This window comes from Haemaphysalis longicornis, unplaced genomic scaffold (genome assembly GCF_048455015.1).
Source record: "Haemaphysalis longicornis isolate Haplotype H1 unplaced genomic scaffold, Haemaphysalis longicornis Haplotype H1 scaffold_8, whole genome shotgun sequence".
Taxonomy (NCBI): Eukaryota; Metazoa; Arthropoda; class Arachnida; order Ixodida; family Ixodidae; genus Haemaphysalis; species Haemaphysalis longicornis.
The window spans coordinates 127,929,931-127,944,504 of NW_027526445.1; the positions used below are offsets into that span (position 1 = coordinate 127,929,931).

Genomic DNA, 14,574 nt, shown 5'->3' on the forward strand with positions numbered 1-14,574 from the left:
GCGATGCACGCACACACGAGCGCTCGACATTTTCTTTTTTTTTTTTTTTTTTTTTTTCCCAATCTTGGCCAATCTCCCAAGTGGGTATATACTTGGCTTGCAAACGTGCTCCGATGACGCTGGGCCGTCGCCGCGATGCACGCACACACGAGCGCTCGACATTTTCTTTTTTTTTTTTTTTTTTTTTTTTCCCAATCTTGGCCAATCTCCCAAGTGGGTATATACTTGGCTTGCAAACGTGCTCCGATGACGCTGGGCCGTCGCCGCGATGCACGCACACACGAGCGCTCGACATTTTCTTTTTTTTTTTTTTTTTTTTTTTCCCAATCTTGGCCAATCTCCCAAGTGGGTATATACTTGGCTTGCAAACGTGCTCCGATGACGCTGGGCCGTCGCCGCGATGCACGCACACACGAGCGCTCGACATTTTTTTTTTTTTTTTTTTTTTTTTTTTCCCAATCTTGGCCAATCTCCCAAGTGGGTATATACTTGGCTTGCAAACGTGCTCCGATGACGCTGGGCCGTCGCCGCGATGCACGCACACACGAGCGCTCGACATTTTCTTTTTTTTTTTTTTTTTTTCCCAATCTTGGCCAATCTCCCAAGTGGGTATATACTTGGCTTGCAAACGTGCTCCGATGACGCTGGGCCGTCGCCGCGATGCACGCACACACGAGCGCTCGACATTTTCTTTTTTTTTTTTTTTTTTTTCCCAATCTTGGCCAATCTCCCAAGTGGGTATATACTTGGCTTGCAAACGTGCTCCGATGACGCTGGGCCGTCGCCGCGATGCACGCACACACGAGCGCTCGACATTTTCTTTTTTTTTTTTTTTTCCCAATCTTGGCCAATCTCCCAAGTGGGTATATACTTGGCTTGCAAACGTGCTCCGATGACGCTGGGCCGTCGCCGCGATGCACGCACACACGAGCGCTCGACATTTTCTTTTTTTTTTTTTTTTTTTCCCAATCTTGGCCAATCTCCCAAGTGGGTATATACTTGGCTTGCAAACGTGCTCCGATGACGCTGGGCCGTCGCCGCGATGCACGCACACACGAGCGCTCGACATTTTCTTTTTTTTTTTTTTTTTTTTTCCCAATCTTGGCCAATCTCCCAAGTGGGTATATACTTGGCTTGCAAACGTGCTCCGATGACGCTGGGCCGTCGCCGCGATGCACGCACACACGAGCGCTCGACATTTTCTTTTTTTTTTTTTTTTTTTTTTTCCCAATCTTGGCCAATCTCCCAAGTGGGTATATACTTGGCTTGCAAACGTGCTCCGATGACGCTGGGCCGTCGCCGCGATGCACGCACACACGAGCGCTCGACATTTTCTTTTTTTTTTTTTTTTTTTTTTTTTCCCAATCTTGGCCAATCTCCCAAGTGGGTATATACTTGGCTTGCAAACGTGCTCCGATGACGCTGGGCCGTCGCCGCGATGCACGCACACACGAGCGCTCGACATTTTCTTTTTTTTTTTTTTTCCCAATCTTGGCCAATCTCCCAAGTGGGTATATACTTGGCTTGCAAACGTGCTCCGATGACGCTGGGCCGTCGCCGCGATGCACGCACACACGAGCGCTCGACATTTTCTTTTTTTTTTTTTTTTTTTTTTTTTCCCAATCTTGGCCAATCTCCCAAGTGGGTATATACTTGGCTTGCAAACGTGCTCCGATGACGCTGGGCCGTCGCCGCGATGCACGCACACACGAGCGCTCGACATTTTCTTTTTTTTTTTTTTTTTTTTTTTTTCCCAATCTTGGCCAATCTCCCAAGTGGGTATATACTTGGCTTGCAAACGTGCTCCGATGACGCTGGGCCGTCGCCGCGATGCACGCACACACGAGCGCTCGACATTTTCTTTTTTTTTTTTTTTTTTTTTTTTCCCAATCTTGGCCAATCTCCCAAGTGGGTATATACTTGGCTTGCAAACGTGCTCCGATGACGCTGGGCCGTCGCCGCGATGCACGCACACACGAGCGCTCGACATTTTCTTTTTTTTTTTTTTTTTTTTTTTTAACCGGCGTGCGGTCGCCTCAATCTTGGCCAATCTCCATAAGTGGGTATGCTCACTTGCGCGCGCCCGGATATTTGTTGGTATTTTTAATTGCGGACACGAAAAATTACGATTTCCTTAAAAGCTTTGCTCTTAGAAAAAAGATGCAGCAAACCCTGTAAGTTTTTTTTTTTTTTTAAATGTAGTGCATGTAGTTTGAAATCTCCGAAACAGCGCACTTTGTATGGCCTTCGTCTCTATTCGTTTACCCGCGCAAGAAAAAAAGAATGTACGTTGTTTACTCTGTCTGTCTCCTCCCTCTTGGTTCAGTGAAACTTGTCCGATTTTGAAATGTCGTTCATTGATCTTTGTGTCTTCCCCGCTGAGCGACTACCTAATACCCATGCTACACGAGCGTTTGAGAATGACATTTGAGTCGAGCGGCCTTCGAAATTTGAAATGTCATTCGAACTGGGAGGAGTTCCGCCGATCTACAACACAATTCTCAAATGCAGTTGAAAGTTTCCGCGTTCACGCCATGTTTTGTTGTTGCCGCTGCTGCCCAGTTTCGTTCTCATAACTAGGCAAAAATATTTTAATGTCAGGTCAAAAAGCACCTTTGTGAGCGATAAAATTGGTTATAACCTACATGCACAAGCACAACGTGCACAAAATAGGCGTTTTTTTTTCACCGCTGGTGTTAAAGTACCAAGTTACTTCGTAATCGTAGACCTATGTTAGTAAACAAAAACAAAATGAAAATTATTAAGAGCGCGCTCTTTATAAACCAATAATTGTTTTTGTAAATACGACATGCAAAAACTGCGTGCGAGAGAACAAACGCTCGTGTTTCAAAGACCTTTGAGATTATCAGAGGCCAGTTGTCGTGCTCCTTTGAATTGACTCAAATGCCATTTCAACCGAATACCTCTGAAAAACGTCGTGTAGCAGCTCAAAACTGTCATTTGAGTCAAATGACATTCGACTGCAAGGTTTTCAATACGCTCAGGTAGGCTCAGGTTTGCACGCATAGTTTGGGACGGGCACGAGCAACTACAGGTTTCCCCGCTCAATTTAATCCAGTCGCCATCCAACTTATTCCAGGCGCCATTCAATTTAATCCAAACACCATCTCATTTAATCCAGGTGCCAGCCAATTTAATGCAAATGCCAACCAATTTAATCCCGTCGACAATCAAATTAATCCAGCTGTCAGAGTGTTTGCGAAATTAGGCGCAGCTTTGCGGACTTTGTTGTGCATGGTGGGGTGAAAACGTTATGTTTCGTGATCCATTATGTGCAAAATATTCTATGCGCGCAGCTTAATTGACATTTACTAACGCGCAGAGCAGGAGAGCGGTCCTGTTCGATCCATTGGTGCCGTATGCTGATCGCCTGCGACATCGTCAGAAGTATCGTCTGCTAGCTTATGGCTGTGCCAGCTAAGGTCCCAATTTTAGGGACCTTAGTGCCAGCAGACTTGCCAGCGTATTGCTACGCTAGGAGCAGACGATACTTCTGCCGTGAGTTATCGACGGCGCTTTCGCAAACGATCAGCTCACAGCACGCGGCACCAACGGATCAAAAAGGTCCGCTCTAACAATCTGCGCGTTAGTAAATGTCCGCTGAGCTGTGCGCACAAGATATTTTGCACATAATGGATCAAGAAATACCACGTTTTCACCACACCACGCTCAACATAGCCCGCAAAGCTGTGCCCAATTTCGCACGAATCACTCTTGAACAACTTTATGACAGCTGGATTAATTTGGTTAGCGAGCGGATTAAATTGGTTGGCACTTGAATTAAATTCGCTGGCACCTGGATTAGATTAGACGCCGCTTGGATTAAATTTTCTGGCGTCTGGATTAGTAACAAGGCTGTGACTTATAACATAAGCCTATGATTAGTCAAAATATACGAATGTAAGGTACAACTGTCCTTAAAACTTCAGTTGTTTCATGGATATCCTCCAAAATGTGCGCACACTTTTCCAAGCACAGAACATAGGCTGATGTTACAGTGGCAGCTTACGTTGGGCGCTTAGGCTTTTTTCCTACACTCTTCCATGGCTGCCGTCAGCGGCGCCCCCTTTGTTTACAAGCACGGCATGTGCCTACAAATGCAGTGGTCCTAAAAGACGCGCCCTCTGCCCTCTCCTTTTCCTCGTGCAGGTGAGGGAAGCGCTTTCGCCGGCGCCCTCGCCCCCGCGCTCTGGCAGCAGCATGAACTACATTGGCCGGATCATCACCAACGTGCGGGAGTTTTGCAACGAGATCAACTCGGCGACGCTCACGGGGGCCATCGACGTGGTCGTCATCGAGCAGCCCGATGGGTCCTTCGCCACCTCTCCGTTCCACGTCCGCTTCGGCAAGATCGGTGTCTTGCGGAGCAGGGAGAAAATTGTGAGCCATCTTCTCTCCTCCCCCTCCCCCTGTTATCTTTGGTGGTTTGAGGGAGTTGCTTCGTTGTAGGGCTGCCTGATAGTAGGGTGGTTCAATGGATAAGGGGTTGTGCTGCTGAGCCAAGATATGTGGGCGGTTTTTCTGGTGGAAGGGATTAACAGAAATACCTGTGTCCATGTGTTAAGATTTTGGCTCTCGTAAAGCTCTCCAGGTGGTCTAAATTAGTTTGTAGCCCTCCACTGTGACGTACCTCACAGCCAGTGCGTTGCACCCCCAAAAATTCGAAATTGCTTCGCATTAGTTGTCAGGTTGCCATCAAGTAGCAGTAAACTTAGTTGTAATTGAAAGGATGCTTACTAGTAAATCAAAAAAGATTGTTACTTTTGCATGTTGTTACTTTTTAAAGCGATGCTTTCTAGGCCTCACTGATGGCATTCATTGTCACTACACAGTGCACTGCAGGAAAGCTATCTTTACACAATAGGTTTCACAAACCGATGATGATGATGATGATGATGATGATAAGCGAAGGCATGTCAGGTACCTCGAGAAAAAAAAAGCGCTGGTTGTGGACCGAATTGAACCTTGGTTCCTCACTTATGAAGGCAACAGCTATCCGATTGTGCCATTATTAAGTAGTTTGGATTTTGGACTTTGACCCAAGTGCCATGGGAGAAAGCTTCGTGTTTCAACAATTTTTCTCGATGCATGGAAGGGGCTTTGAATTTTTTTGTTTTCACGTGCGTTGTGAGGAACTATGAAGACGACGTGCAGCCTTCTTTGTTCGAAAGGCTGGGCAATTTATACCTTACCCCAGCTTTGTACTTTCCAACCTCTTCTACATACCGAAATTCTCTTTTGACATACCCTCAGCTAGTACTGTGAACTCTCATGAAGTGGAACAACATGTAGAAACCGGTAGGACGTGCTTCCTATTTTCAAAATAGAACATCTCCAAAAAGGTGTTTCCATTCAGACAGCAAGTCCTTTAACAGGATTTTGCTTTGGGGATTTTTTTCTTTCTTTCTTTTCTTTTTTTGCAGTAACGCGAAGTGCCTAGGCTGGAATTTTTCACACTCGTCCTCGATGTAGACAGTCACCGTCAGCGTAGAAAGAAAGAAAGAAATTGCAATGCACACTGTCGCAGTTTGTCGTGTGCCGCCATGGCACGATGGAAGAGGATGCTAGTGGAAAGCGGGATGACTGACCGTGCCTCTATTAGGCCAATTTAGTTGTGATTCTGTCAGCTCGATTTGATCATTGATGATCCTCCTTGTTCTAACTTTCAAGGTACTATGGTGTTTTCTTTTCTCGTTTTGCATTGACTGATGTGCACAAAGCCAATCCATACCCACCATAATTTCAACGTACGGTCAGACTTTTTGGCTGCTCGCTTCTCTTTTATATAAAAAAAAAATTTAACGCGATATGTTGTAATGTCAGTGCGCTAGTTGAGAATACAATGATGCGGCCAAGAAGAATATTCTTGAGTGGAGGTTGCGGCTCTCCAGCAATTTGATTAATAGCATTGTCATGTTGTCCTTGCTCAACATGTGCTTGATTGGCAACCGAGAGCAGGTATTGAGGTGAAAGTTATCTTAGTTATCAGATAAGCAAGGGCTCCGCGGTAATTTTGCGGCGAGTCTGGTCTTATCTCAATGCACGACCTTTTTTGTGCTGACTAATATTTTGTTACACAATGGCTTTTTATCTTCATTTTCTGGTTGCCTGTTGTTGCTCCGAGCCTTGCTGATAGCACCCTGCAACAATGGGTCTTTTTCAGATGCTTGTTTTTGTGTCGGTCGCTGGTGTTTGACAGCTCGTTTGACAGTGTTTGACACCTCTCGTTGCAGGTTGACATTGAGATTAACGGGAAGCCTGTAAATATTCACATGAAGCTTGGGGAATCTGGGGAGGCGTTCTTCGTCGAAGAAGTCACCGAAGAGTCGGTGAGTTGTCATTTTGCCACGCGGCGGTACTGTGAAGAAGGAAAGCTATGGCATGTTCTTTTTTAAATGCTTTGGACTGATTTTGGTGGAGTTACCTTTAGAATTGGATCATTCTTGAACTATTTTTGTCAGATGCAGTGGTGTTTATAGTAGCATTTATTACTGCATGCCGCGAATGAGCCAAATGAAACATTATGCCCTAGCAAAGCTAGCGTTGCTTTATTTTGCGTTTGTTGCAAACAAATTTATGTTTTCGTTTAGTTATCGATGGGTTTGATGTAGGCAAGCCCAGCGTACAGCATGGTATGCAGATGCAGCATTTGGCATAAATGGCACTAGACCGTTTCGCAGTGACATTGAATGAGCTAACGCTACAGAACACCGTGGCAGAGGTCAGATAGTTTGGGTAGTTGAAATTCCACCCAAAGTGCTCGCATCCCCGTGCATTTTCACAGCCCTGTACTTGGTCGTGAAAAGGGAGTGGAACCTTTACGGAATGGTACCCTGACTGTACCACTGAACGAAAAACACTGATTGCATTTTCGTGGATACGGTTAAAAGGACCTTGGCTTGCATACTTGCCGCAAGGTTGTAGCCACGTGCAATGCCTCACACTGAGAGTGGGATATTGGCAGACGGGTAAAAAATTAAGAAAATAAAAAGTCGAATAGGCTGAATATGCATTGAGCAGACGTGACTAGTTTCCTGCAAAAAAAATTGCCTGCGGTTGGGAACATTCCAGATTTTTATCACTTATCTTTCTCCTGGTTGCAGATACGTGCTAAGAGTTGCAAAGATAACCATTCTTTGACAGCTAGATAAGGCGAGACACTCGCTTCAGCAAATACCAAGAAGCTTTTTGCTAAGTTGCGTCATTGCATTTCTTTTTTCTACACAGAGCTGCATAATCGGCTTTATCTCTTGCCTGAACCCTGTGGCAGTTCGAGTCGCGTTCTTATCATTAACAAATTTCCCTCTCTCTCTGCACCCCCCCCCCCTTCCCCAACCCAAACAGGACCAAGTTCCAATGTACCTGGCCACGTCGCCTCTTCCCGACTGCCACGACATTGGAGAGGAGCTAAGCAAGCTGAAAGCGACGCTCAGCCAGCAAATGAACAACGGCAGCAGGCCGCCACCACCGCCACTCGAAGGTCCACCCCAGGCCGCCACCGACACCTCGGTTGCCATCGACATAGACGCCGGTGCCACCACTGACACGGGTGATGAGCTCCCCACCATCACTGGGACGACCCCGGCCACACCAATTCCGCTCGTCTCATCTTCAGAGCCGTCGCGCCGGCTGTCCACGTCGCGGATTCACAAACCGTCTCCTATCCTCGCAACGTCGTCCCCGCTGCATCGGCCGCAGGAGTCCATCGGTGTCCAGACGGAGCCGGCTATTACTGGCTGTGAAGACGACGAGGAAGACAGGTTGGTGATTGAGCCAGAACCGACAGAGGTGGCGACGGTGGCGGCGGCGGCGGTGACGACGACGATGACTACGACAGAGGAGGAGTCGACAAAGCATGACCAACCTCAGATGGGCAAGCGGCGGCGGAAGAAGAAGCATCCGATCCGTCGCCGTTCACGCTTCAACGAGGACCCCCACAGCCGAATGTCAACGCCAGCAGCCAGTGAGGAGCAAGACATCTTTCAGATGGACAGCGACTTTGAGGAGGAGCGCACCGCTATTGGCGTCACGGCTCCGTCGTCCTCGTCGCCGTCGCCGCAGATGACGCCGGCAATGCCGATGGCGGCGGCGGCTGTGTTTATGAGCCGGTCCGTCACGATGCCGGCAGATATAAATGCCGCGCGCGAAGAGTGGCAGCGGACGATGACCCCGAAGAGGCTGTCGGTGACCTTTCCAGGCGGCGGGGCGTTCCACCCCTACAGCGACGGAGACCTGACGCCGCCACGCAGGTGAGCACAGAGTTCGGGAAGCTTCATTGATCGTAAGTGTAGCCCAAAGGGGCACGTCCTCTAGCTCACATGAAGGCCAGCATTTTAAACAGTAACCACAGGGAATTTCTACGTGAATTGGCGGAGCTAGTTTTGACCCTCTGCGGTCCAGACCTTTCACCCACTGTTAAGAAATTTTCAACCTTGAACATCCAAGTCGGGCATGCACCAACAGCGGACCACTACAACCATGTTGCCGTGTGCAGACGGGTTGGGCATAGCCCGACAACAGACTGCCAAGGGTTAATTTGGCTCCAAGTTTTCTGAAATCTGGAAGGTGGCACCATCTAGTGTCTTGACAAGGCACTACTGTTTGTATACAAACAGCTCTTTCTAGGTTTAAACGCATGATTCAAAAAGCACATAAATGGAGGATTGAAAGTTAAGTTTCCCACGTCATCTAGGCAAATGTCACGGCAAAGCTTTAAGTAGAAAGAAAAGAAGGAATTGGAATAATGTCGAATGCAATTTGTTTTGAACTGATGTCTCCATCATCGAAGAGACAAAGACAAACTGAGTTGCCATTTTAGGCCGGAGGTTGGAGTGGATTTCTGTGGGGCTTAAATTAAACAGCTACTGGGAAGTCCAAGTATTGTTGGGACTGGAAATTGAGAAGTACACAGGTTGGTAGTATACCAAAGTTTGGGTAGCATACCAAAGAGTGTACCAATAAGTAAACTTATACTGTTGGCATCTGCGGCAGAGTTTATGTCCAGGCTAGCGGAGTTGGTACACTTAGGGAGTTGGTATGCTTGTGGAATTGGTGCGCTCACAGAGTTGGTACACTCCTGGAATTGGTACACTGTCGGAGCTGGTACACTTGCGGAGTCGGTACCCTTGCAGATTCTGTATGCTTGCAGGGTCGGTACGCTTTCGGAGTCTATACGCTTGCAGGGTAGGTACACTTGTAGGGTTGATCTGCTGTCATAGTTGATGTGCTCACATAGTGGGCGTACCGACCCCTACCTGTGGTATACCTGTTGGTACCGTTGTCGCACCAGCCCGCAGGCGACGCGTCCGTCGAGCCCCAAGTCGGACACGGAGTACGAGAACCAGATGATGGACGCCAACAGCCAGACGGTGGAGAACACCATCAGCTGGACCTGGGGCGAGCTTCCCCACATCCCCAACGCCTCGCGCTTCTCCCAGGAGGAGATCAGCGCCGCGTCGGCGGCCATGAGCAGCCGCCGCCTCTCCCGGGACGTCGTCCAGGACTCAAAGCACCTGGGACCGCTCTCCTCGGATGAGGAGGATGCCCACGACAAGCTTGGTGAGAGAAAAAGCGAGCTTGGAAGCTTTAAAATGCTTGCCATTTCTAACCCTCAGTACTCTTTTAGTGTATGCTTGATGATTTACTCACTCACTCACTCACTCACTCACTCACTCACTCACTCACTCACTCACTCACTCACTCACTCACTCACTCACTCACTCACTCACTCACTCACTCACTCACTCACTCACTCACTCACTCACTCACTCACTCACTCACTCACTCACTCACTCACTCACTCACTCACTCACTCACTCACTCACTCACTCACTCACTCACTCACTCACTCACTCACTCACTCACTCACTCACTCACTCACTCACTCACTCACTCACTCACTCACTCACTCACTCACTCACTCACTCACTCACTCACTCACTCACTCACTCACTCACTCACTCACTCACTCACTCACTCACTCACTCACTCACTCACTCACTCACTCACTCACTCACTCACTCACTCACTCACTCACTCACTCACTCACTCACTCACTCACTCACTCACTCACTCACTCACTCACTCACTCACTCACTCACTCACTCACTCACTCACTCACTCACTCACTCACTCACTCACTCACTCACTCACTCACTCACTCACTCACTCACTCACTCACTCACTCACTCACTCACTCACTCACTCACTCACTCACTCACTCGCCTATTCATTCATTCATTCTTTATTCATTCATTCATTCATTCTTTATTCATTCATTCATTCATTCTTTATTCATTCATTCATTCATTCTTTATTCATTCATTCATTCATTACTACATGCCTGTGTAACAGAAAAAGAAGAGCAGCAGCAGCACAAATACAAGCTGGAAATAACAACATACAAATATTAACTACAACAGCTTGCTCTAGCAGATCAAAAAGCAGTCTCACCTGATATTGCTGATGGAAAATGTCTGAGAACTGTCGGATGGATGTGGAGTAATGGATGGCCTGGTGTTCATCAAAGGCTGGAGCATGTCTGCTGGATGTATGCGCCCTGATCGGTCAAGCCTTTAATGAACTACTCATCGGGCCATACCAAGCTTGTAAAAAACACTATTGCCTTGTCATGTTTTCGCTAAGCCATTTCGAAATCGTGCCAGCACTTGATGACAAACAGCTTCAATGTGCAAGTTCAAAAGTTAAGGAAGGCGGGATTTCCACAGCATCTCTTGTCATGGTCGTGTGAAAAACTTGTAAAAATCCTAAAAACAAAGTCCGGCGGCCGGGATGTTGCTGAGGACACACAAAAGACCAAAAAAGTTGCTGTCATTCCATACATTCATATGATCACACACCACCTAAAAAAAGTGGGCCATGGCTATAGAGTGCAAGTGGCTATCACAGCCCGCAACAAGTTGCGTTCTGTATGTGGCAGGCTTGACAGAAAGATAGAGCAGGGAAGTGAGAAGAAAGGGGTTGGTTGTGGTGTCAACCACAAGAACCGGTATGTCGCATGCGCAACGGGAGTTGTGTACAGCATTCCTTTGCCTTGTGGCCGAACCTACGTTGGGCAAACTGGCCGCTGTATCAACGTGTGTTTAAGAGAACATGAATTGTCATTGAAAGGCCTTGTATCATCCCATCTTTTTTCGCATTGCGCTAAGTGCAGCCAATGCGAACCTAATTTTCCTGCCACTAACATTTTATTTACCGTATAATGCGGAATATAGGTCGAGGCGGAATATAGGTCGACCCCCTTACCTTGTAGCCGAAAAATGCAAAAAAAAATAATTCGGTACTAACCACTGTTTTATTTAGACTATAACTCGTTTCGTCTCAGATTACTCATTTAAACTGTCTGAAGTATCGTCGGACGACTGCTTCTGGCTCGCTGTCACCCACACAGCAGGTCGTCCTCGGTGCAGTCCAGGGAATTGCTTATGCAGCACTTCTTAAACACTCGCAAGACGATGTCATCGTGAAGCGAGCACAAAGCATGGGGCACTCGTGTGCAGACGGTAGCGACAGCCAGTCTGTGCAGGCGGTCAGCAAACATCTTGGGGTATCCATTCATAGAGACATTGCACGACGCTAGCGGACAAAATCTGCCCGTGCACAGAGCAGCGCCCATGAAACGAGGCCTTCCGAGCGTTGCATACTGAGAGCTGCCCCTTCAACTAACGCCGCTAGCAACACTTCTTTTGGTGATACCGAACTGGCACAAGGCGGACACGTCATTGGCCTTGGAAAACCCCCAACTGTTCTTTTAAATGCTGCTGTAAACTGGCACCAAGTGCCTAAAGCGAGAGAAGCAACAAAACAAAGATGGCGTCGCGTCCGATTGATGGTGGTGGCGATGGTGCCTTTGGGGTTTGGATGGGCTCGATGGGCTGCCGGGTCGCCAGATGACAACTGCCAGTGACTGCAGTATAGGTCGAGGGGTGACTTTTCGGCAAATTTTTCCGTAAAAAATCTCGACCTATATTCCGCATTATACGGTAGGCACCGTAATCAAACAACCCGCGAAATCATGGAGGCATTCCACATAGCTGAAGGAGGTGGCAAGTGTGTAAGCCAAACAAGCGTGTCTCCATCCTAAAGAGATTGCATATCTGCGTGTGCCTTGATTGTAAAATGCGCACATCTACTTGTGGTATCACCGTGACCTTTGCAAACTTGTTTGCCCATGCGCACTGTCTTTTTATTACTTTATTGTTTGTGTTCAGTATTTATATTCACCCTTTCTAATATTAAAAATTTAGTTGTTAGACCAGCGGCTGTCCTTGTAGTTACTTCCTTCGTCTTCATCTGGTTTTATCCAAGAATTGGTTGATTAAAAAGACTGCCCCGTCCGTATAGTAACAATGATACCCAGTTTCATTGCAAGCTTCAGAGAAACAGTCGATGTATTCAAGAAAACTTGTCAAGTGGAAGTGTTGCGAGCTGGATTGGTTAGCTTGACATTTTTGGACCCGTCGCGGTGGCTCAGTGGCTAAGGCGTTGCGCTGCTGAGCACGAGGTCGCGGGTTCGATTCCCGGCCGCGGCGGCCGCTTTTCTGATGGAGTCGAAAAGCAAAAACGCCCGTGTGTACGAGATTTCGGCGCACGTTGAAGATCCCCAGGTGGTCAAAATTAATGTGGAGCCCTCCACTACGGCGCGCCTCATCACCTGCGCTGCGTCGCCGCGTTAAACCCTACAATCAATCAATCAATTGATTGATTGATTGTAGGGTTTAACCCTACAGGGTTTAAACCCTACAATCAATCAATCAACCCGGTGGTCCCATGTACGCGGAAAAATTCCTCTGGAGCAACCCCAGGGGCATGCGCGAAAAAACCACGGGGGAGAGGAGTTACAAGTAACGGTAGAGATCGGTTGCATTTATAGCAGCAGAGCGTGCGTGCAAGCTACTGCGTCAAGAGCAGCTCAATGTATCAGTTAATAAATATTTATCATCATGAAGTGTCAACGTTTGGCAGAGGTGGTGGCTGTTTGGAAATGCGGTGTCAGTGTGGCAATGGCAAACATTGACTGCACGTTCCTTTGAAATGGGTCGGCCACACCTCGCGTAAAACATCGGCCACACATTACGGCTTTGCTGTTTAACCATCTGTACTGATGGTATGGGCGTTTTCCTTTTTTTTTCTTCTTTCGTTCAATATTTCTTGTGTTTTTTAGATTGCAGAATGTGGTTGTGATGGAGCTGAGTGAGTTTACCGAAGGCTGGTTCTTTCAAAATTGAATGAAGTTGCATTTTGTCTTCATGGCCCTTTAAAAATGCTGGCCTGAGGTGCGACAAATGGCCAGTGATTCGAATGTGTGAGAACTGTGACTGGTATTCAGGGAACAGTGTAACTTTGTAACATAAAGGAAATGACGTCCCCTGCTGTTACGAGTGACGTCAGTGCGGCGCTGGTAACAGACTTATATTTTGTCTTCGTGGCGTTTTTGAAACCGTAGAACTTGAAAGCCGTACTCCTTTCCCGAAGACCGACCCTTCTTTTTTGCCCTTGATGTTTGCCCCTCAGGAGGGGAGGGAGGCAAGCACTCAGTGCTGGGCGGAGTGCTCAGTTTCATGAAGCCCACCAAGAAGCAGAAGGAGGATGCGGCGGCGGTCAAGGACGGCATCTTCCTAGACGACCTCGATCCTAGGGAACTTGACCCCGAGGTCGCGGCCCTCTACTTTCCGAAATTTAGGTGAGCTGGGCACTCCCTTTTCTCTATCTCTCGAACTGCGCTTACGCTGAACGTGGGCCGCCTGTCATTGCGAAAAGTGGGGCAAGGCGATTGGCATCGAACGGTGTCATCGAAACATCGAATCCCCCCCCAACGTTGAACCTCGATGCGGGCACAGTAGCAACATCTAACCTGGGGGGGGATTAGAGCGTCATTGAAAGAAAAAGGGGGGGGGGGGGGGGGGGGGGGGGGGGGGATATTTTTAGATGTTGCATTTGACGATCAGAGAGGGTCTGTTAAGGAAGTAATGTTTTCAGGCCCGAGTGTTTGTTGGGACATTTCATCTCTGGGCTGGCCATGTTACGGGAATGACAGAATAGGGCTGGGGATGCCTCGGGGATGGTGGGGGAATGAGTAACACCACAAAAGGGAACTTTTTGTTGGTGCACTTCGGGAGGGAGAACTGCACGAAGTTGGGGACGGAAAAGAGAAACGAACACGGATTCAAAAGGCATTGTGACAGTATGAGCGCTCGTATCGTCAAGGCATCCAGAACTATACTTGGTGCACTTGAGCGTCGTGGGGTTTGGGGACAAACATTGGGTTGGGGTCGATGCGTGGGAGTCGTTTGGAGAGAAAGACACCACTGGGGCAGTAGAAAGTTTAATGCCATTGCTGATAATAATCAGGGCATGCTAGGGAATACAATGCTACAACGGGGCATGCTAGGGAATTCAGCTACGTGTCGTGGCATGCCTAGCAAATTTTTATTTAGTCTGATGAGAAAGCAGCAAGATTACCCGTTACCACTGAGCGTATGAATGTATGTCCTGGACCTTTTCTGTTGCAACCGCGTGTGTGTTGTAGCAGCC

At 47.8% G+C, this 14,574-nt stretch overlaps 1 protein-coding gene across 3 annotated transcripts in view; it reads left to right on the forward strand.

Annotated features, from left to right (window-relative positions):
- Lpin (phosphatidate phosphatase LPIN) overlaps positions 1 to 14,574 on the forward strand; it is a 94,903-nt gene that overhangs the window by 59,068 nt on the left and 21,261 nt on the right. For all 3 annotated transcript variants that reach the window (XM_077680386.1, XM_077680384.1, XM_077680385.1), the window contains exons 2-6: positions 4,171 to 4,401; positions 6,255 to 6,350; positions 7,366 to 8,270; positions 9,311 to 9,579; positions 13,555 to 13,723. In XM_077680386.1, coding sequence (XP_077536512.1) covers positions 4,222 to 4,401; positions 6,255 to 6,350; positions 7,366 to 8,270; positions 9,311 to 9,579; positions 13,555 to 13,723 — 1,619 coding nt within the window. In that variant the 5' untranslated portion in view covers positions 4,171 to 4,221. The remainder of the gene's footprint in view (positions 1 to 4,170; positions 4,402 to 6,254; positions 6,351 to 7,365; positions 8,271 to 9,310; positions 9,580 to 13,554; positions 13,724 to 14,574) is intronic.